The 20484-nt window shown below is 48.8% G+C and overlaps 1 protein-coding gene across 16 annotated transcripts; it reads right to left on the bottom strand.

The window, feature by feature from the left end:
- Positions 1-6088: 6088 nt before the first annotated feature.
- Positions 6089-19480, bottom strand: Sf1 (splicing factor 1). 16 transcript variants are annotated; one of them, XM_006980704.4, is made up of 14 exons: positions 18873-19290; positions 17185-17313; positions 14362-14437; positions 11359-11511; positions 11119-11208; positions 10620-10803; positions 10413-10528; positions 10202-10309; positions 9478-9658; positions 8944-9217; positions 8602-8661; positions 8319-8498; positions 7359-7563; positions 6216-6924 (listed from the first exon to the last, which is right to left on the bottom strand). In XM_006980704.4, the coding sequence occupies exons 1-14, from the start codon at positions 18901-18903 to the stop codon at positions 6795-6797; spliced, it is 1917 nt and encodes a 638-aa protein (XP_006980766.1). In that variant the 5' UTR covers positions 18904-19290; the 3' UTR covers positions 6216-6794. The 16 variants fall into 16 exon arrangements, with proteins under 16 accessions (XP_006980763.1, XP_006980760.1, XP_006980765.1 ...); XM_006980701.4 differs by having other exon boundaries at positions 6089-7563; positions 8602-8656; positions 18873-19480; XM_006980698.4 differs by having other exon boundaries at positions 6089-7563; positions 18873-19311.
- Between the last annotated feature and the right edge of the window lie 1004 nt (positions 19481-20484).

Raw genomic sequence — 20484 nt, 5'->3', positions numbered from 1 at the left:
CATCTGTACAGCCTAGTCCTCCAGGCTCTCCTCTCTAGACTTTGGCTGTATTTGCCGCTCATGTACTGTTCTCACTGTGTGTCCTTAGGCTGGTTGTTTTACCCAGCTGAATCTTGGACTCCTTTATCAAATGTATATATACTCTTGAACAAAATTCCTGCCTCATCAGCTGCTGCCTCCTAACTTGCAGGTGGGGATAGGGGCAGGGGAGGCCCCTCTGCTTCTTTGAGGAAACAGAACCTAGGCCCTCAGGCTATTTCAAAAGCTGGCTGCGCCTCCAGGGTAGCAAGCTGACTGAGGGGAGGAACTGGGTATTCTACTCCGAGGGTCAGAGTTAAACAGCTACAGCGTACTACTGAATGAACCTGGTTCTGGGATAGCCACACTGCTTCTGAGAACTTTCTGACCTCGGGCAGGGAGGGTTCTGGAGTCCTCAAACAGCTCAGTGTGTGGCCTAACCTGCAAGTCTTCAGGCTAAGCTCTGCCTCTGCCCCTACCACTGGCACAATGCCCTGCTGCTGTTTCCTGGAGCCAGGTTATCAAATACGGAAGCCAGGAAGAACACCCAGATGCTTACACAGATGGAGTGGGAACAGAGCACCGACTCTTTCCTCTCTTGTTCAGTGCCAGGCAAGTGCTCCGCCATGAGCTACACCCCACCTCTACTTCTTCAGTTTTTTAAAACTGTGCTTACTATTGTGTGAGTGTGGGGTGCACACGGTGCACATACAGAGGGCAAAGGACAATTCTGCCGGGCGGTGGTGGCGCACGCCTTTAATCCCAGCACTCGGGAGGCAGAGCCAGGTGGATCTCTGTGAGTTCGAGGCCAGCCTGGACTACCAAGTGAGTCCCAGGAAAGGCGCAAAGCTACACAGAGAAACCCTGTCTCGAAAAACCAAAAAAAAAAAAAAAAAAAAAAAAAGACAATTCTGGCAAGTTGATTCTCTCCTTCCACCTTGGGTTCCAGGGACCAAACTCAGGTCATCAGGCTTGTGCTTTTACCCAGTGAAACATCATGTCAGCCACATTTTAGTCTTTCATACACTTTAGATGTTTATTAGCATCATTAATTATATGTAATGGTTTTCATTACTTTCATGCATGTATTATAATGTATTGAGATCATATTCACTCCCCATACCTTTTTTTTCTTCTTCTATTGGTATTTTGCCTGTACGAGGGTGTTTGGATCCTGGAGTTAGAGACAGTTGTGAGCTCCTTGCCAGTGGCCACACCACTGCAGAAAATGTCCCTTCCCTCTCCCAGCAACCATTCAACTACCCATAGAGCATCAGGGAGTAGCAGGACCTTGTCAATCTCTTCCCTTCCCATGACAGGACACTGGCAAAACCAATCTTGTGCAGGTAACCACAGCTGCTGGGAGCTCAAGGCTGCCACAGCCATGCCATGCCCTGAAAATGGCACCCCACAACACCCCACTCTATCCTCTGCCTCCTTTCTTCTTCCTGTCCCCTCTTAAGCCATGTTCTCCAATGCCTTGGGGTGATATGAGTATATCATTCATGACTCAGCATTCTGACCAGTTAGGAGTATTTGCAGTTACCACTGCGTCCACTCCCTCCCATGCAAAATGAAGCTTACGGGCTACAGAGATGGCCCAGCAGTTAAAAGAGCACCTGAGGCCGGCCGGGTGAGGTGGCGCACGCCTTTAATCACAGCACTCGAGAGGCAGAGACAGGTGGACCCACAAAGCAAGTTTCAGGAAAGCTAGAGCTGTTACACAGAGAAACCCTGTCTCAAAACACCAAAAAAAGGGAAAGAAAAAAAAAAAAAGGCCTGTGAAGCTCTTCCTGGGGCCTTAAGTTTTGGTCCCAGAAGCCTGTACTCCAGCTCCAGAGGACTCAATGCCCTCTTCTGCCATCCCCATGCAACTGCATATGGCATACATGTACACATACTAAAGCACATCAGCTGGGTATGGTGGCACACACCTTTAATCCCAGGACTCAAGGGCACACCGATCTCCGTTGACCTCAACACTAACCTATCGCCAGTTATTCAGAAGGCAGTTTGATGAGACCATTCAGTTCATGTCATAGATTTACAGCGGTCACTTCCCAGTAGGGCCTGCAACTTCCCCAACCATGAGCATTTAACTCAGCTTACAGTACCAAATGTGAATTTCTTCCTGTGGAGGCCTCAAATTCCGAAGTGGTTAACTACCTCCAAGAGACTTTTTCCCTATTGCACGCATCCACAGCTGAGTAAAACTGATGACAGTTCTCTCCCACCAGCCTGCCTAGTGCCTTCTCACCAGAGTTCGTTTCCACACCCACTTCCAGCTTTTGGTCTGTCTTCTGTGTATGTGGTACATCAACACTAGTCTTGCCATTTAGTTCTGGTGAGCAAACAGCAGGTTTGTATCATTTGGGGGCCTGACTTGTGTGCGTGTGCGCACACATGCACGCACACATGCACGTGTTTGCTAGAGGTGAGGTGTCCTGTGTATCACTCTCCACCTTGTTCCTGAGACAGGGTCTCACTGAACCTGGAGCTAGGATAGTGATCAGCACTCGATCTGTCCTCCTGTCCCAACAGCTAAATTATGGGGGTCCAGGTTCCTAGAATCTGGTCAGATCCTCATGCTTGCCCAGCAACTGCTTTCCTACTGAACCATTGTAATAAGTATCACAACACAATTTGCCTCTGCCTCCCAAGTGCTGGGATCAAAGCATACACCAGGCTTGGTTCATCCAATTTTAGTTTGAGACAGGATCTCACGAAGCCTAGGCTAACCTTCAACTTCTGATGGTCCTTCCCCCACCTCCTAGAATCAGAGGCATGTGCCACCATGTCCAGACTTAAAGTCCACTTTAATTTTTCTGGGGGTAGGGAAGAGATGGGGATGATAGAACACAGGATTTTAGGCAAAAGAAACAAACAGAAAACCCCTTTTAAGCTATTTTCATTGTATATATGTGCTCATTGTTGTGTGTGGATGCACATGGAGACTAGAGAACAACTCCCAGCATCCACCTCAGGAATATTTACCCGCTTTGAAACACATCCTCGCCGGGCGGTGGTGGCAGACGCCTTTAATCCCAGCACTCGGAAGGCGGAGGCAGAGGCAGGCAGATCTCTGTGAGTTCGAGGCCAGCCTGGTCTCCAAAGCGAGTTCCAGGAAAGGCGCAAAGCTACACAGAGAAACCCTGTCTCAAAAAACCAAAAAAAAAAAAAAAAAAAAAAAAAAACAAAAAACAAAAAACCACACATCCTCACTGTCCTAGGCTAGAGCAGCGGGCCAGTGAGCTGAAGCAATGTTTGTCTCCGTCTTCCCAGACTGTTACCACACCTGGATTCGTTTAGTTCTTGAGGATTTCATTTGTTTTCATCTCCTACTCATGCTCACTCACCCAATTTTGTGGCACTTTTCTCTTTATAAAAACCCACTGTGGTACTTTGAAATGTAATTGGCCCCCATAATCTCGTGGGAATGGCACTATTAGGTGTGGCTTTGCCGAATTGGGTATGGCCTTGTTGGGGGAAGTGTGTCACTGTGGGGGTGGGCTTTGAGGTTGCCTATGCTCAGGACACCTCCCAGTAATCTCAGTCCACTTCCTGTTGCCTGCAAGATACAGGACTCTCGCCGGGCGGTGGTGGCGCACGCCTTTAATCCCAGCACTCGGGAGGCAGAGCCAGGCGGATCTCTGTGAGTTCGAGGCCAGCCTGGGCTACCAAGTGAGTTCCAGGAAAGGCGCAAAGCTACACAGAGAAACCCTGTCTCGAAAAACCAAAAAAAAAAAAAAAAGATACAGGACTCTCAGCTCCACCAGCACGTCTGTTGCCACGCTCCTGACCATGATAATGGACTGAACCTCTGAACTGTTAAGCAAGCCACCACAATTAAATGTTGTTCTTGTGTCATGGTGTCTCTTCACAGCAATAGAAACCCTAAGACACCACTGACAATTTACGCAACCCATATATGTGGTGGGTCTCATGATGTAGCCCTTGTCTGGCCTAAAACTGGCCTTCCTGACTCTGCTTTCAAGGGCTGGAATTAAAGGGTGCACCTCCACACCCAGCCTTACACCTAGTATCTTCATGTAGGTCCTAAGAATCAAACACAGGCTCTAATACTTGGCTGCATCTGTCACAGCACCATCATTTCTTTTCTTCCCCCCACCATCATTTATTTCCAGCCTCTGCACCTCCATCTAGGGCTGCGTTGGCCTGCACTGTCCCCTGGAGGGCTGCAGTGGCCAGAGCTCTGGTCACCAATAACCACAGGTTGTTATCCATATGAGCACCTCACACAATTGTGGCCAGCATGCTGGGGCCATGTAAACTTTGTATTGCCCCCAAGTCTACTCAGCCATCAGCACAGCCTATCTGACCTGTTCTCCAGCACAGGGCCTCAGGACTGCTCCTCCCTGCTATCAACCCAGCCCCTATCCTCTCCTTCTCTAATCCAACCCACGGCACAGCACACAGCAAGACAGCTCTGAACATAGTCCAACAACTTGCAGACCACATCATGTTACACAGCCAAAAGGCTGGACACCCCTGCCAAGTCTAAAGGCTACGTATACATGCTTGCCAGACTTCCTCCAGGGTCTTTCTGGGGCGACATGGCAGGGCTCCTCTATTCTGCAGACCCCATTCCCTGCATGAAGACCCACAAGCTCAAACATACCTGTTTGTCTCTCGCACCCTTTCTATCTCACCCTTACACAGGGTCATGGGGTAGCTTACTTCCCAGAACCCTGAAAATACATCTAACCCAGACTAACTTGAAGTTGTTTATGTCGGACTAAGTTTCTAACCAGAAACCTGGCCTCCCTATTGGACCTATGATGTGTTTCTGCAAAGCACTTGTCTTAAGTCTCAGGAATAAACAGAAACCTCATGCTGACCTTTTCTACCTGGCATGTCCCTTGCCCAACATCAATGGGGGTGGAGCTATTGCTGCCATCATCAGAAACTGGCATCAAGTGAGGCACAGTCCTGACACAATAGGACTGGGTTGTTCCTGCCCAAGATGCCATAGGCCAAGTGGGTGCTTCCCACCTCCCAAATACTGCCAGCATGGGCAAGTGCTTGCTGCATTTAGGCCTTCAAGCTTATTCTCTGAAACTCTAACAAAGGCTGGCAGCAGGGTGAGGTGGCTGCAGGAGCACATTAACCTCCCCCTTGGGGGGGAAGGGGGAGACGAGAGGATAGCTGAGCAGTGGTTAAGTCATTTATTGATTTTATTTCTAAAACCCACACAGCGCCACTTTGCCGCTTCCAGAGCTTCAAAGAGCTAATTAACCGCCCAATGAGCCCACCAGGGAAACCGAGATTGTGAGGGAAGAAATGAGGTGAGGCCAAGGTCGAAGAGGGTGGCCAGGCCCTGCCCCCACACTGTAAGGTTAACAACAAAGGGAAAAACCTTTAGTATGGGGCTTGGTTAGGGAACTTCTAAGGGCGGGCTGTAACAACTACAGGCAGGCTACTGGACAGACCAGCAGGAAAGCTCTGCCCAGCAACAGCTGGCTGCAGCAGCTGCTCAAAAACCTGGCTCTAACAAAGGCAGAAGGTGGAATTTTTGGGTGCCATCTAAGTATTATCTACTACCCAAACACAACAGACTGCAGAAGACCCTACGCAGAGGTATCCACTCAGCACAAGGACACCGCCGCATTTCGCCCCCAGCACTCCCTCTAAGCCTGCACTGCTGGCAGGCTGAGAGCCACCAGCAGAGAAAGAAAAAAGCCACTTGGCGGTTTTAATTTTAGCAGCCCTATGCCTGACAAGCAGGATTAGTTGGCCTGACCTTTAGTGTGGATGCCTCCCCAGGCCCAGGTCCTTAAGTCAGTGGCAGCTAGGACACAAAAATCTTAACTGGAGCTCATCAAATATGGAGGTCAGAGCCCCCAAGAAAAAGCCTTCAAAATGACAGAGACCACTGAGATGTGGAGTGAGCTTGGTTCTCAATTACATCAAGTAGAAACAGGGTACAGGCTGAAACCACCCACACATGGGAGGCAGGAGCTGGGGCCAGGTGTTAAAACAAGGTAGGTAAGGGAAACTTTGGTACTGTTGGTAGGGAAAACGGGGTTTAGAAAGAAAAGAAACAGACCCGGAAAACCACACTGCTCTTTTATTCAATGGAACATCCCCCCACTTTAGTGCAGTGTTGACTCAAACACCGAAAAAAAGCCCAGAGAAATTTCTGTAGATAAACCAGTGAAAAGAACGCGCATTACACATTATTGTCAACATAATCACTCCATGAAGGGGGGGAGGGGGGCAAAGAAGCAGAACGAAGAACAAGGGGCTCAAGCCCCAGACACTGCAAAACATCTGGACATCTGGGGTCAAAATAAAACATAAAAGGAAGCTTTCCAGGAAGAAGAGAAGCAAATGGCATCTGAGGAGGCAGCTTCGGTGGTCAGGAGCATGGGAAAAGACTCCAGGCTGGCGGGCAGGCAGGAAAGATGTGAATCCCAGGACTGGATTAACCCTATCTAGCAATGTCAAAATTCTCAAGACACTTTTAAAAGGTGGCAAAGATAAAACCACACACACAACCCGCCCCCACAACCCCAAGCCTGACATTAGTGGTCAAAGTCTGTGCCTAAACCATTTGCTCCTCTCTCCTTGGGAAGAAGAGGAATGGAGACAAGGAAAAGGAATTCTATCTGCAGCAGAAGACCGGGGAGAGCATCTCCTTGGACGGAGTCTGAAGAAAGGAAAAGATAAGGAAATAACAAAGGAAAAAGATAAAAATTAATAAAAATTTCACGATATGGAGCCAAGCGTGTTCCGATTCCGTCCACAAAAATAACTCAGGCTGCTTTGCCGAACCATCCTGTCCACCAGGGGCGCTGCTGAGGCTGTCTGCCTGGAAGAGTCACCAATGGGCGCGGAAAGTCCTCACTCTCATGGCTCGGGCCATCGCTGCCGCGGGGAGGGATCCTGGCGGCCCGGTTTGGGGAAAGGCAAAGGGAGTTGGGTGAGGAGAGAAGAAGACAAAGAAGACACTCGATGCTACAGGGCGCCAGGAGAGCCCAAGCTGGCGCCCTTACTACCACGTGCCCATTCCCAAGCGAGTCCACAGTCACTTGGCCCAGCCCAGTGCGTGCACACACACACATGCGTGCACACACAATCACATGCGTGCATCCCAATGTCTGGCTCCATATGGTGAGGTTCGGCGTGTGTTTAAACGAGACCAACTCTCTATGTATATAATATATATTTTCTTAAAAAAACAAGTCTAGTTCTGTGGTGGAGGCGGTGGGGGAGCTGGAGGCATCCCGAAGGGCGGCATGCCCGCCACCCCCATGCCCATCATGGTGACAAAGTTAGAAGGGTCCATGGGAGGCGGAGGAGGAGGGGGTGGGGCATACATCATGCCGGCGGAACCAGGTGGCGGAGGCGGCGGAGGGGGAGGGGCCCCGGGCGGCAGAGGCGGCTGGACCCCGGGGGGCAGGGGCACCATAGTGGGGTTGCCTTGCATCTGAGGGGCTCCTGGAGAAGCTGCGGCAGCCGCCTGCTGCTGTTGCCATGGCGGGATGGACCCTGTGCCAGCGCTCGTGGTGGTAGTCGTCGTATCTGGGGTAGTAAAGAAGCCCAAGGTCACACGCGCGGGGGCACACCGCGGCTCTCTGCGGCTGCTGCCTTGGGATGGGGGGTCGAGGGGCGCCTGCTCCTTGCTTGGCATGCGGTACGGTGGTGGGGGGCGGGCGGGCGGGGCTGTCCTGGTGATGGGAGTGGAGGGGTGGGCAGGACTACCCTGGGGTCAGCCTCATGGTCTCTGGGCTTAACAAAGTAAGCCCTTTGTCACCAATGCCCCTGGAGGGGCTAAGGGGAAAGTACCAGACACTAGAACCGGCTTTGACGTCCCTCCGCCCAGCCGCCGCCACCACCGAACGGCACATTCAACCTCAAGCCCACAGCAGCTCTCTCCCCACTGACCCCTTCCCCTTTTCTCTGCAGTCTCTCAGGCCCAATCACAACCCCCTCCAGAACATGCATGCACCATCCCACTCTGACGCCGCGCACAAGGCACGGCCAAACCAGGAGCTCATTCAGCAGCTTAGCCTGGCCTTCTGGTGCCCTATCTACAACAGCAGGCTCCCTCCAGACCTCCCAAGTCTCTCCCAAACACAACCACACCAAACATCAGCTCTCCTCCCCAAGACATTCCTTTGGGCCAGGCAGTCTGCCCTTCAAGCCCACTGCCCTTGCTGAGACTAGAGTCTCCTCAACCAAGGTGCCTCCAGCCCATCTGAGATATGAGGTGCTTGTTCATCTCAGCCCCAGCCCACATCCCACCCACCCCCACAAGCCCAAAATATTCCACTCACTTTGCTGCCATGGCAAGGGGGTGCTGGAAGCCATACTGCTGCTGGGCGGAGGGGGTGGTGGAGGCTGCTGCTGCTGCTGCTGCCATGGAGGAAGAGGGCCAGAGGGAGGAGGCGGGGGCTGCCCACTGGGAGGCGGCGGAGGCGGCGGCATCATGCCCATAGGCGGCGGCGGCATCATACCTGCAGGCAAACAAAGCGTTAGGCTTTCGAGAATGGGAGACCTGGCCTAGAGCCCCCACTGGCTCCCAGCACTAGACAGAAATCCTAAGTCGAGTAGCATTACCTTTTCCTTGATGCAGGCGATAGACCCCAGAGCCCACAGGCGTACTTCCCAGGTACTGATCTTGATGGAAGGAAAGAGCAGGGACTTAGCAGGACAATTGAACTGGCCAGGTGAGACGTCCCCAATAGCTTTCTTAGTCACACAGCCTTTTGAGTTATTAACCTCTCCAAAGTTCTGCCGTGGGCCTCCTCACATAGAAGATACTCCATGAGCCTAGGCCTCGGCAAGACTCAAGAGCACTGGCTAGACATTCAGAACTACTTACTTAAAGCTTAGAGCCACTTGGTATGAGCCTATCCACCCCCCACAAAGCCCAAGGTTTCTGGTCTGACACTTACTTACCCATTGGAGGAGGGCCATGGTGCCCAGGTGGATGGGGGCCCTGGTTCATTGGTGGTGGTGGTGGCTGCATCCAAGGTGGTGGTGGTCCATTTGGGTTGTGTTGCATGGGATGTCCACCATGCCCACCTGTCAGGCTGGGTAATGGGTGTGGGAAGCTGTGGGGGCCACCTCCAGGCCCACCAGGACCACCTCCATGCATGCCATGGTAGGGCCGATTCTCTGAAGGACCAGAATTCATCCAGGGTGGGCGACTCTGCGTTGTAGACATGAGAGACTACATGAGAGCATTTCCTGCCAATGTCCATGCCTGCTCCCCCTGGTGGCAACATTGTTCTTCTGACATAGTCAGAGGATCAGAACACAGGGACAGGATCCTCCCACAATGAGACCCCCACAAAGTCCAGACATCCCAGAAGAACAATGTTGCCAGCTACATCAACCTCTAAGCTTTAGCTCAAACTCTTGGCCATAGCTCTCAGTCTCTCTCCACAGAAGAGAACAGGAGCTAGACCAGAGAATTGTCCCAGGGCTCACCGGTGGTGGTGGGTTGCTGGCAGGAGCAGCAGGTCTTGGTGCACTGGCCAGGGGTGTGGTGGCAGGTCCAGAGGTGGAGCCCACAGATGCAGGGACAGGAGCTTCCCCGAGCTCAGCCATAAGGGACAAATATTCTTTATCCATCCGTGCTTTATCCTGAGCTGACTGAGGGTCGCCAGGCCTAAAGTAGGGTTGGAAAACATAAGGAAAGGAGAAAATAGTCAAGTGTGCCCCCTTTTCTAACCCTTTACTGGGTTCAATTCCCAACACCCACATGGCAGCTCACAACCCTCTTCTAATCTCCACAGGCACTTAGGCACACACAGTACAGACATACATGCGGGAGATAAACTGAAATCTAAAAAAGACAAAAAAAAAAAATCTACCTCTATCTATCTTCCCCGTTTGAGAGAAGGGTATGCAAGACTTAGAGAAACTACAGCCATCTCCCCCTTAAAAAAAAGGCATATGGAAATAAAAACCCCCTAGTCTTAACAAATCTTATGCAGCGAACGTGAATGAATATCGCACCTAACGGCAACATTTACAGCCAGAGGGTAAGTTGTACCCATTTCTAGTCCTCTATGTTTAAACCTCTCACCACCCAGCCACACCCACAGAAAGGATGCTGCTCTAGTACATGAACCACAAGCCAGTATGGGAAGGAGGATCCTGAAGACCAGTGGGCTGCAAGGGAGCCACTCCAACAGCAGTCAGGCCTCACCTCTGAAATTTGCAATCAGAGGCAATATGGCCAGCCCCTCCACACTTGGTACACACGGTAGTATTGGTAATGCTGCGTGTCTCTGAGCTCTGCCAAGGCCTTAAGATCCTGTTGAAGTAGAGAAATCAGTTCAAAGACCTGTAGAGACCAACCACCTTTCCACCTCAAAATGTTCAGGTTTCTATGCAGTCTTCTCAACATTACCACTGACCTGTTATCATCTTCCCGTAGAGTACCATTCAAGCGAGCCAACTCTCGAAGCTGCATCTTCCGTAGATCATTCTGGTCCTCTGGGGTCTCAATACCCTGCTTCAGGATGTTTCTGATCTATTAAGACATAGCAGCAGTTAATTGTCAAAGTGCCTGGGGCCATCACTAGGTTTCCAACACGAAGCCTCCTTCTGGGCTCACCACACACCTGCTCTACTGCTTTTTTGACATTCTCCATTGTATTGGCAGTGACTAGAGCATGAAGAGGTTCATCCTCCCCTGGCAACATCTGACCATCTTTGCGCCCAACTTTCCCTTCTTTCACAGATCCTTTCCCCCGTATCATGATCTTGGCATTGCATTCCTTCTCAATGTTCTTCAGGGTGTTCCCTCTATCAAAGGCAGAAAAGACAGTGTTTATACATTCGGTGCAAATTCTGGTTTCAGAGTAAAAAGGCTGGGCTGAGTAGCCATTGGTGGGAAACTGCAAAATGCAGAGCACCAGGACTCCCCAGCTAAGGACTCTGTTGAGAATTCTACATTAAGGTCAGCAACATCATCTCAGAATTTTACTTCTCTACATAAAATGGAAAGATGTGGAGGGTGGTGGTGTGTATCAAATTTAAGGCATAATTCAGCCAAAACCCAAATAAAAACCTAAAACCCTGAAGTATGTCAATGGGTACCATAGACTAGTAATTACTCACCTGGGCCCAATTAAGAGCCCCACAAAATTGATTTCTGGATACTCATCTTGGGGGATCATCACTTTATCGCTCACACGTGTTGCTGGAGGCCTAAGAAAGAAAAGAGCATCACCATCTCTATTTCTGGAACCCAAGCTCTTCTACAATTAATCAAGAACATACCACCTGAGAATTAAGGATAATTTGGGCCAAAAGGTAAATAGTAAACCAGAATCGTCCCAGACACCTGACTCTGCTTACTTGTAATCTGCAGGTGGTTTAAAGTCCGGGTTGAGAGCAACCATCTCTGTGATGAGGGTGTGTCGCTCCTCTTCAAGCTTTTTCCGAGTACGGAACTCTCGAGTATTAAGGCGCTTCCCCTCGCTGTTGTAGATTGGTTCAGGGGAAGGGGACCTGTGGGAGACAGACCCCCATTACTGCTCTGCCCCCACCCCCTTGCTCCCATATGGACTATAACAAGTCTCCCCAGACCCTCTGCCTCTCAGATCCTAACAAAACTCTTCGGAGGAACCGACCATAACGTGTGCTATTCAAGATCGTGTGGAACGGGGAGATGGAATCTGACTGAACATTAAGCGATGTGGGTATATGTGAGACAGGGAAAAATCCTTTCACTTGTTCAAGTGACTGAGGAAGGGTCCATTAAAGGGAAACCCTTGGACCACAAGTGGCAAGAACAGTATCATCCTTTGGAAGCTTCTTGCCAAATGATTCTTTCATTTGAAAAAATTTATAGTAACCCAACTTGATGAACCCCAGAAACCCGAGTTGAGGTGAACTGTGTGTATTAGGAAGAGCATCTATACCCCTACCACGTAGTGAACACAAGTTCGTTCACCAAAGCGGCTGGGACTCATGCTACTACAGCTACTTGGCCCCCGCACTGGAGAGAAATGGTGCAAGGCTTCGTCTCTGCTTTTCCTTCAATGGCCTGGCTGGCTGTTCGAGGTGGGAGTCTGGGTAGAGAAAACCGTTAAAGTGCTAACGCAGCTTCTGCAAGAGGCTGCAAATGCAGATTTGGTCAAACACTTGTCTAGGGTCTGAACCTGCCAATAGCAAGGGGGAACTACAATTCTCCGCCAGAGTTTACAAGTCCAGAAAGCAGAAATTTCTCTCTCATTTTTAAGTAAAATGCTGACACTACAAGCAAAAAAAAAAAATAAAAAATAAAAAAAAAATATATAGTAATAATAATAAAATGGTCACTTTACCACAGCTCGATTTTGCGGTAACAAAAAAAGAAGTTATACTCCTAGAATTCTGAGTTAAGATTACAAAAAGGACCATAGCTTGATACTCTGTATGAAAATTTAGTAGCAGCTGCAAGAAGGGAAGAGACCATGTGTATCAGGTTATTTTAAAAAACATCCTGAAAAGTAGTCCCGACTCCTACACCCTTGGTTTAGTTGAGAGAATTGTGCCTAGTTGGAGAGCAAGAACTGAACTCGGCTGCTCCCACTGTCTTCAGCCTAAAGGGAACCATGTCATACCAGGTTACACACACGATGGAATAAAAGGTCAGGTTTGTTCGTGGCTAATGACGGCTAAATGACACCTCCGTTTCTAGCATCTGGATGAACTGTTAGCACAATCCAATCATAGTGAACACAAGCAAACGTCCCCAGCTCATTAGACTGTCATCTTACACATTTAAGTCTATAACAGGTTTTAAAACACTTTAATTGTGCAAGTTAAGCAACATCAAAATAGCAGAAAGTGGCTTAATTTTGAAATACACCTTCTTAAGAAATCATCTTAGTAAGGTAAGAAACTCATGTATTTCCCTCCAACCTGGGCTTAAAAGCAAAAGCAATCAGGCATTATGGCCTCTTTCAAAATTGAGCATATCAAGGAGGAAAAACCCTGCTCTGGTTTTACTCATTTCTAACATGCCCAGCCCACTGCTATCTAGAATCGAATGTTTCTGGCTAAATACCAAATTGTACCAGAACCAAATTGGCCTTTTAAAGGCTTTATAACTTCATAACCATTTAACCTCTTCCCAAACTGTGGAAGTGAAAAGCAAAAGCTAGCAATCTAGAGGTTAGACTGGCCGGACTTCTTCACCTAGAAGAGGCATCAGAAACATTAACTGCACTCTAATCCCAGTTCTCCAGGAAGCAAACAAGGTTTGTTAAAAACTCAACCTTTGGAGGAATTGCCTGGTAACCTGTAGACATACCATTAAAGGGGAAAAGGCCAAAAAGGCACTAAACAGTTGTGGTCTATAACCTACAATGTAAATCTTAAAAAATTAAAAAATAAAAATTTTCAAATAAAAAAAGAAATGTAAAATACAACTTTCCAATTAAAATCTATATGTGAAAAAAATAACAAACTTGATAAGCAAAAGAAGGTCAATATGGAGGAATCATTAAGTTCGTTTGTTTCGTGGCAAGGGGAAGCAGAACTGTGTGTAACTTCTAAAGCCATTACCAGGATAGTAAAAGCCAGAAACACTTTCAAAGCAATCTTTTCAACTATACTACAGGCACTAAGAGAGATTCCAGTGGAAGCTTATTGTCAATTAAACGACCAGACTTTAGCTGTTCAAAGATCAGCCAATAAATTCCACTTAAAAAGTTCCTCTCTCACATGAACTTTAACTTTTCAGAGACAAGAAACTATAAACTGAAATGACATGACCACAGCTGTTTGAGGCCCACGTTCCCTTTAAAAAAGAAAAAGTAATTTAGGGGTTTATTGCTTGCCTTTCCCTCCCAAAACCCGCAGGCAATGGCCAAGGCTGAAAATTAATTGGCAATGAAGGAAGTTGGTTAGAAATCTCCTAATTTTAAAACAATCTCAAAACCACAAGCAGGTAAGACTTCAACAAGCTTGGCCTGCTCAAATTCAGTGAAGGTTAAAAATATTCTCAAATCCCTGCATAATATACCACGAGAAAAACTGCCCCCTGTGCTTTCCAGCCAAAGCAGCCAGTGAAAAGGCAGGTTAATGGCCACCCCTCACTGTCCCTAGGGGTGGGTAAATTTTCAGGTTAAAATCTACATGCTTACCAATTAGAAACCAGTTATCCATTTTCCTTTAACTTATTCTCCCATTAAATTCCATTCCAACTTTTCTAACTGTTGACTGAACACACATTCTAAATAAACCCTGGTCAGAATACCAGTCGTCTTAACTATGATTTTATTGAACTGACACAATATGTTGCCACCAGTAAAAACATATTGAGAAAAAGGTAAAAGCGTTACTGTCAGCTGGTTAAAACTGTTTCCCAACCTGTCCTCAGGGTTAGGGGGGATGCCCAGGTCTCCTGTGCGCAGTTTACGAGTCAGGTCTTCTATCTGTAGTTGCACTGGAAGAAACCAGGTTAGGAAAGAAAAAAAAGGATGGAAAAAAAGACAATGTTACCAAAAAACATCTCAAATCTCAATAACAAGCATGAAGAACTCGGAGACTTTGAAAGGGTTGACTGATCAGTGACACACTGAGGCAAAAACCCCCAACCACCTAGCAGCAGGAGTCCATTTACATCTACAGTTAATTTTCACTTCAAATGGTTATCACGTAAGGAAGCAAACAGTTTGTTGGAAGAGGGGTTAGCAGTTAAGACTGTTCACTACGGCTTACAATTGCAATGATCAGCAAGTATTCACCTCTTCCCTTCCCCACCAACACTTGCTTACAATTGGCACCCTGAACCAACGCCATTTAAGATATCACCAGTACCTGGTTCCCATCAAACTCAGGGCAAGACTTAAGTTTCTATTTCTTCAGTAAATATTATACACAGCCCAAAATCACTCAATTAACATGGGACAACAACAACAAAAATAGCAGTTGAATAACGACCATTTTCATTAAGACCAGGTTTAAAATTCTTTAAGCAAGACACTTAATAATTCAACATTTACAGATTCGTACGTACATTTTCTACTTTCTGTACAACCAGACCTGTACTAAGAGTCCCCAATACCTACAGCTTTTACTCAAATATTGAACAAACCCTGTACCTTTCTTTATAAACCAGTGGGTCTAAGAAAGGTTCTGTAAGTTAATTTTTTGTTTGTTTTCCTTTATCTTTGATTTCTTTTGCTTTTTTGTTTGTTTGTTCTTTTTTTTTTTTTTTTGAGATAGGGTCTCTGTGTAGTCCTGGCTGTCCTAGAACTTGCTCTGTAGACCAGGCTGGCCTCGAACTCAAAGATCACCTGCTCCTGCCTCCCCAGTGATTGGGTAAAAGGTATGCGATACACCTGGCTCTGGCTAAGTTTATTTCCAGACCAGCTAATGATGTGGGGAGGTGTGTAAAGATGAAAAGTGAGGGTCAAGGAGAATGCATGTGGCCCTGAAATTTGAAATGACAAGAGATGAGGGTTTCATTAAAAGCTTCCAGTAACTCAGGGGAAATGTAACCCAGCAGCAGGATAGCAGACTACAGTGGCTTCGTCAACATGGTATGAAACTACCTCTCCTACATCTTCATCATTACCCAAGTTTCTGAGCAGGTAGGACGGGCATGGCTTACTTATAATTAGGATTAATGCATTAAATTTTTCAAGACAGGGTTTCTCTTTGTAGCCTTGGCAGTCCTGGAACTCTCTGGCCTCAAGAGATTCACCTGCCCCTGCATCCCATGTACTGGGATTAAAGGTGTGCACCACCGCCTGGCTGACAATTCTAATTTTCATGTATATCTCACAGGGCTATACAACATCTCCATGCTGACAACACCGATGAAAAGAAAATTTAATAGTGAGAGGACACTGAGGACATCTGGACAAAGTGTATGCAATGGGACACAGTTGCTCTCCAAGCTCCCCTACTCCAACAAGTTCTAGATTTACAGTCAAGACATTAGCTCAGGAACTTCAGATAAAAGTTAACTACCATAGAGCAGCCTCTTAACTGTGGGATCTAACTTGAATATCCAGAACTGAATAAACCAGAAAAAGCTGTTATCTCCCCATGAAGCAAAGAACCTACACTATGGTCTCTTGTATCTACTTTGATGAAAGATGTAAATAGTCTTTAAGGGCTTAGAGAAAGAGCTGGAAAAGTATTAAGTGTGTCTTGGCTTCTGCGTTCGTGGGCTATGACACCACTAGGGACATTTTACAAGGTTGGAAGGTCCAACACTGGTCTAATGACACCTAAGGGTTGGGGAGGAGTAAACAGCAACAGTGAGAAAAAGTAGTATTAGTAGCACTGTGAGAAGCAGACAATTCCAACGCCTCAAAATTCTCAGCAATCTAAAAACCAGGAAATGAAGACCCTCCAGGTTTAGACCCCATGGCCTTGAAACTGTTTGTGAAGGCCACAGCTTTACGGACCCACTAGGTTTCTGCTCAAAGAGGATGTTTATTTGGTTAGTTGAAAATGTTTATCAAGTGCACTTTTTTGAGACAGCTGGACAGATATATACAACTTGTATTAATGACCTTGGTTTCTAAGTAATTCTGAGGTTTAATTTCAATTCAACTGTGGACAGTAACTTAATTTTTAAAAATCCTGCAACCACCTCATTTCAAATCAAACAGTAATAAACCCTTCCCAGCAGTCATTTAGTGGTTAATTATAAGAGCCTTCATTTTTAAGACAGCTCTCTAAAGACCAAACAAGAAAAGATGCTGAAGGGAAGGATTAAATTCAACAAAATGGTAAAAATGGGCGAACTGTAAATACTTTCAGAGCCACTTTTTGTTTGAACTGTTTTGTAACCTATAAAAAAAGCAAAACCATTTTAGGGAAAGGGAACTATGACATTATGGTGAAAGGCCATGCTACAAAAAAGGCACCTGGTTTACAATACCTGCAGTGTTCTCCACTGGGGCCTGTCCAGAGGCAGAGAGCATGCACCTCATCAATGAGCAAGAGCAGCTGAGAAGTGGGCTGCTTAGTAAGGCCTATGTGCTGCTGGAAGCAGGCCCAAACAAGCTACAAGTGCAGGACTGGCCAAGCCAATCACAGTTTACACCAAAGCTATAAAAGCACACCTCATCACTCCTTGTCCCAAGACTAAAACCTCAGACTTTCAACAGAGTTGTCACTCAGAATAAGCAGTAACAAACTGAAGATGCACCTGGATGCAGAACGTGTATTTACCTATATAAGCTCTTTCTTGTTCCCGAGTCAGTCCAGGGGGGATAACTGTGGGCATGCCTGGAATCACTGTCTTCTGTTCCATTGTGTCTTGGTTCCAACGGCTCCTCTTCCTCTTCTTACTTGGGAAGTCTAAAGACAGACAGAGTCCATTAGGGGGAAATATGAACCATGAGAGTGACTACCAACAGGCAATTCTTGATAATTAAGACTAAAACAGACATCCACCTAAAATTTAAAAGGAAAAGAATCTCAGAGATCAGAGAAGAAAATAAGCAGCCATTAAAAGGTATCTGTTCTGGTCCTGTCAGGAAAGCTAAGGAACACTTCACATTTACATTCGTTTTGTTTTGTTTTTCCTGGAAGAACTTGCTAAAGAGTGTAAACACAAGGAACAGATTTTCTCTTGTGGTGTTTGGAAAACCCAGGTCGCTGCAAATGCTAGGTAAGGGCTCTACTAGCGAAGCACACCTATTCTTTGTTTTCGTTCGGTTTTGCTTGAGACAGGGTCTCTTTACAGAGCCCTGGCTATCCTGGAACTACGTAGATCATGCTGGAAATAAAGGCACGGGCCACTGCATCCTTCCTTCCAATTCACAAGGTATAGGAACCCAGAATGGAAGTGTTAAGGAGATGTGCATTATCAATTCTGGAAGCTTTAAACGGCAGAAAAGCAAGTTGGAAAATCATGTCCACAAAGCAGCAGGAAACTAGCTCCAAGAGAACAAAACCACCAAAGCTCTTGCTACATATTACTAAGGGAAATGCCCCGTCCTTCAGTAAGCCCATCCTCACGCGTGGCAAGATCAGCATTCAATTTTCCTGACCAGTGGACACTTGGCATCAGAACTCTGATGTATCAAATTCTTCCCTACATTTACCACACAAGGTTTTCTATTTCTCAGGATTACAGGCCAGGGGAAAAGCCTTTTAAAACAGCACAGGAAAAGCGGGTCACTCTGAGAACCTACTAGAAAACAAAAGGAGATAAACAGCCTTCAAAAAAAATAAAAACCGAACCCAAACATCACTAGAAGCCTTCCAAACCGGCCTTATTGTGAAAAAGGAGACACTCTTGTCACGGGACTGGTCTTCCAGGTTCCTAAAGTCACACCACGTCGTTACGTGGACCGTTTTACACACTCCTGCCCACACCAGCTCGGGGGGCCACAGGTGGCCTCCTCAAGCTATCAGAAGTGCGCCACCAAGCCTGAACGCCCCAGTGCGCCTGCGCAGAGGACGCTTCCTCCGCCCCTCTTCCTCTCCCCGGGGCGCATGCGCACTCGAAGCCTCTCAAACCAGGCCGCGCGTACCCCGGGGCGCGTCCGCCCGGACCTGCCGGGCACGCGCGCGCGCGCGTCCTTGCCGCGCGAAGCCGCGGTCGCGTGCCTCCCCGCCGGCCGGGCCGGGCCGCGCGCCATCGGCCCGACTCACCTCCGCCGCCGCCGCCGCCGCCGGCCGGGCCCGGCTGCTGGTCCTGGCGCGGAGGCGACACTCGCTGGAAGAGCGGCGGCGCGGGGGCGGCTGCCGTGGCGGGTTCGAGGTTGGAGGCGGCGGCCCCGCTCGGGAGAAGGCCGCCGTCAGGGCCCCCAGCGATCCCGGCGGCGGCGGGGGCCCGAGCGCCAGCAGGCCCCGCTCGAAGCCGCCTTCGGGCCCAGGGAGCGGGGGGAGGCCCGGCAGGCCCAGCTTACCCAGCGGCGTGGCGTTCGCTCCGGTCGCCATGGCGCCCCAGGGGACCGGCACCAGCGGTTCCTCGTCCTCGGCGGCGGCTTCTCCTTCGCGAACCTTCCGGGGGGGAGGGGACCCGACGACGCTGCCGAGGAGCGCGGGGAGCCAGTCCTCTCACGCGGCGGGCGGCGGCGGCGCCAGACGCACAAAGAGGGAGGAGAGAGGATGCGGCGGGGGCGGGCTGGGGGCGGCGGGACCGGGGCCTGGATTGGGCCGGCCCGAGGTGAGGTCGGAGTCGGCGGCCTCCGATTGGTGGAGCGCTGGCCCTCTCCGATACGTGTCGGGATTGGCCGGACCGTTAGGCCGGGCGACGAAATGGCGGCGGGGCCGGGGGAGCGGGGAGGCGTCGCAGCGCGCACTTCATTTGTGACTGCGCGGACTGCGCTCCGAGGCCGGGGAGGCGGGGAGGAGGCGGGGTCGAGGCTATGACGTAGAGCGAACGGCTAGCTCATTGGCTGAAGGCGGTGGAGCCGAGCGCCTCGGCGTCGTAACGCCGCGGGATTGGCTGAAGCGGCTCCCCGCCCCCAGGGCCGAGTTGCTCGGCAATCGAGAGAGCCCGGCGGAGAAGCCCGAGAGTCGGGGGTGCGCGTGCGCAGTGGGGCCCGGCGGCCCGCGCCCCTCCCCCAGCCGGCCGGAGCGGAGGCCCTGAGTGACGTCGGTCATTGTGCCAGAGGTAACCAGGAACCGCGGGGAAGGGGCGGGCTCGAGGGAAGGAAGCGGATTCGTGGACCGCGCAGGTAGAGGAGAACTTCCTGTTTTCTTTAAAATAAGTAAAGCGTTACGGGATTGCTCTAAGTAGGGTAGTCTTTTGTTTGTGTTTTAAGATTTTATTTTATGCCGGCATTGTGGCGCACGCCTTTAATCCCAGCACGCGGGAGGCAGAGCCAGGCGGATGTCAGTAAGAAAATAGTATCTGGCCGGGCGGTGGTGGCGCACGCCTTTAATCCCAGCACTCGGGAGGCAGAGGCAGGCGGATCTCTGTAAGTTCGAGGCCAGCCTGGACTACAGAGTGAGCTCCAGGAAAGGCGCAAAGCTACACAGAGAAACCGTGTCTCGAAAAACCAAAAAAAAAAAAAAAGAAGAAAGAAAGAAAAGAAAAAGAAAATAGTGTCTGAAGTGATGGAACAGCATATAACCTCAGACGAAAGACAGCAAAGGTAGCCAAAGTAGTGGCCTGGCACCTGGCTATTTGAGAAGCTGAGGCAGGAGAACTACCATGAGTTTGGTACTAGGCTCGGGTACAGTATATCTGTCTCAAAAGGAAAACCCAGCTCTTGAAAAGGAAAATCAGGAGGTCATTCTTAGGAGAGGAAACACACACACACACACACAGAGTCAATTCAAGTTATCAAGTGTGCATTTCCATCGAAATCTCAGTGTGTTGAGAATTTGATTACATTACCTTAAAAGTATATAACCAGCTGGGTGGTGATGGCACACACCTTTAATCCCAGTACTTGAGAGGCAGGCAGTTCTCCATGAGTTCGAGGCCTACAGAGTGAGTTAACGGAGAAACTGTCTTGGAAAAAAAAAAGTATATAGCCATGAAAATAGTAGGGAACTTGTAAATGAAAC

The sequence above is a fragment of the Peromyscus maniculatus genome, chromosome 1, assembly GCF_049852395.1.
Source record: "Peromyscus maniculatus bairdii isolate BWxNUB_F1_BW_parent chromosome 1, HU_Pman_BW_mat_3.1, whole genome shotgun sequence".
NCBI lineage: Eukaryota > Metazoa > Chordata > Mammalia > Rodentia > Cricetidae > Peromyscus > Peromyscus maniculatus.
Note: the sequence above shows the minus strand (reverse complement) of the source record. Positions and strands in the feature narration are given on the sequence as shown.

Bases quoted from the DNA above. Each gene is read 5' to 3' on its own strand.
- Sf1 (XM_006980698.4), bottom strand. From the start codon at position 18,903: ATGGCGACCGGAGCGAACGCCACGCCGCTGG. The intron at 10,804-11,118 runs GTGAGTAATTAC...TGCCTTTGATAG, and splicing joins GGGCTCTTAATTGGGCCCAG to AGGGAACACCCTGAAGAACA. The intron at 9,659-10,201 runs GTGAGGCCTGAC...ACCCTACTTTAG, and splicing joins TCTGATTGCAAATTTCAGAG to GCCTGGCGACCCTCAGTCAG.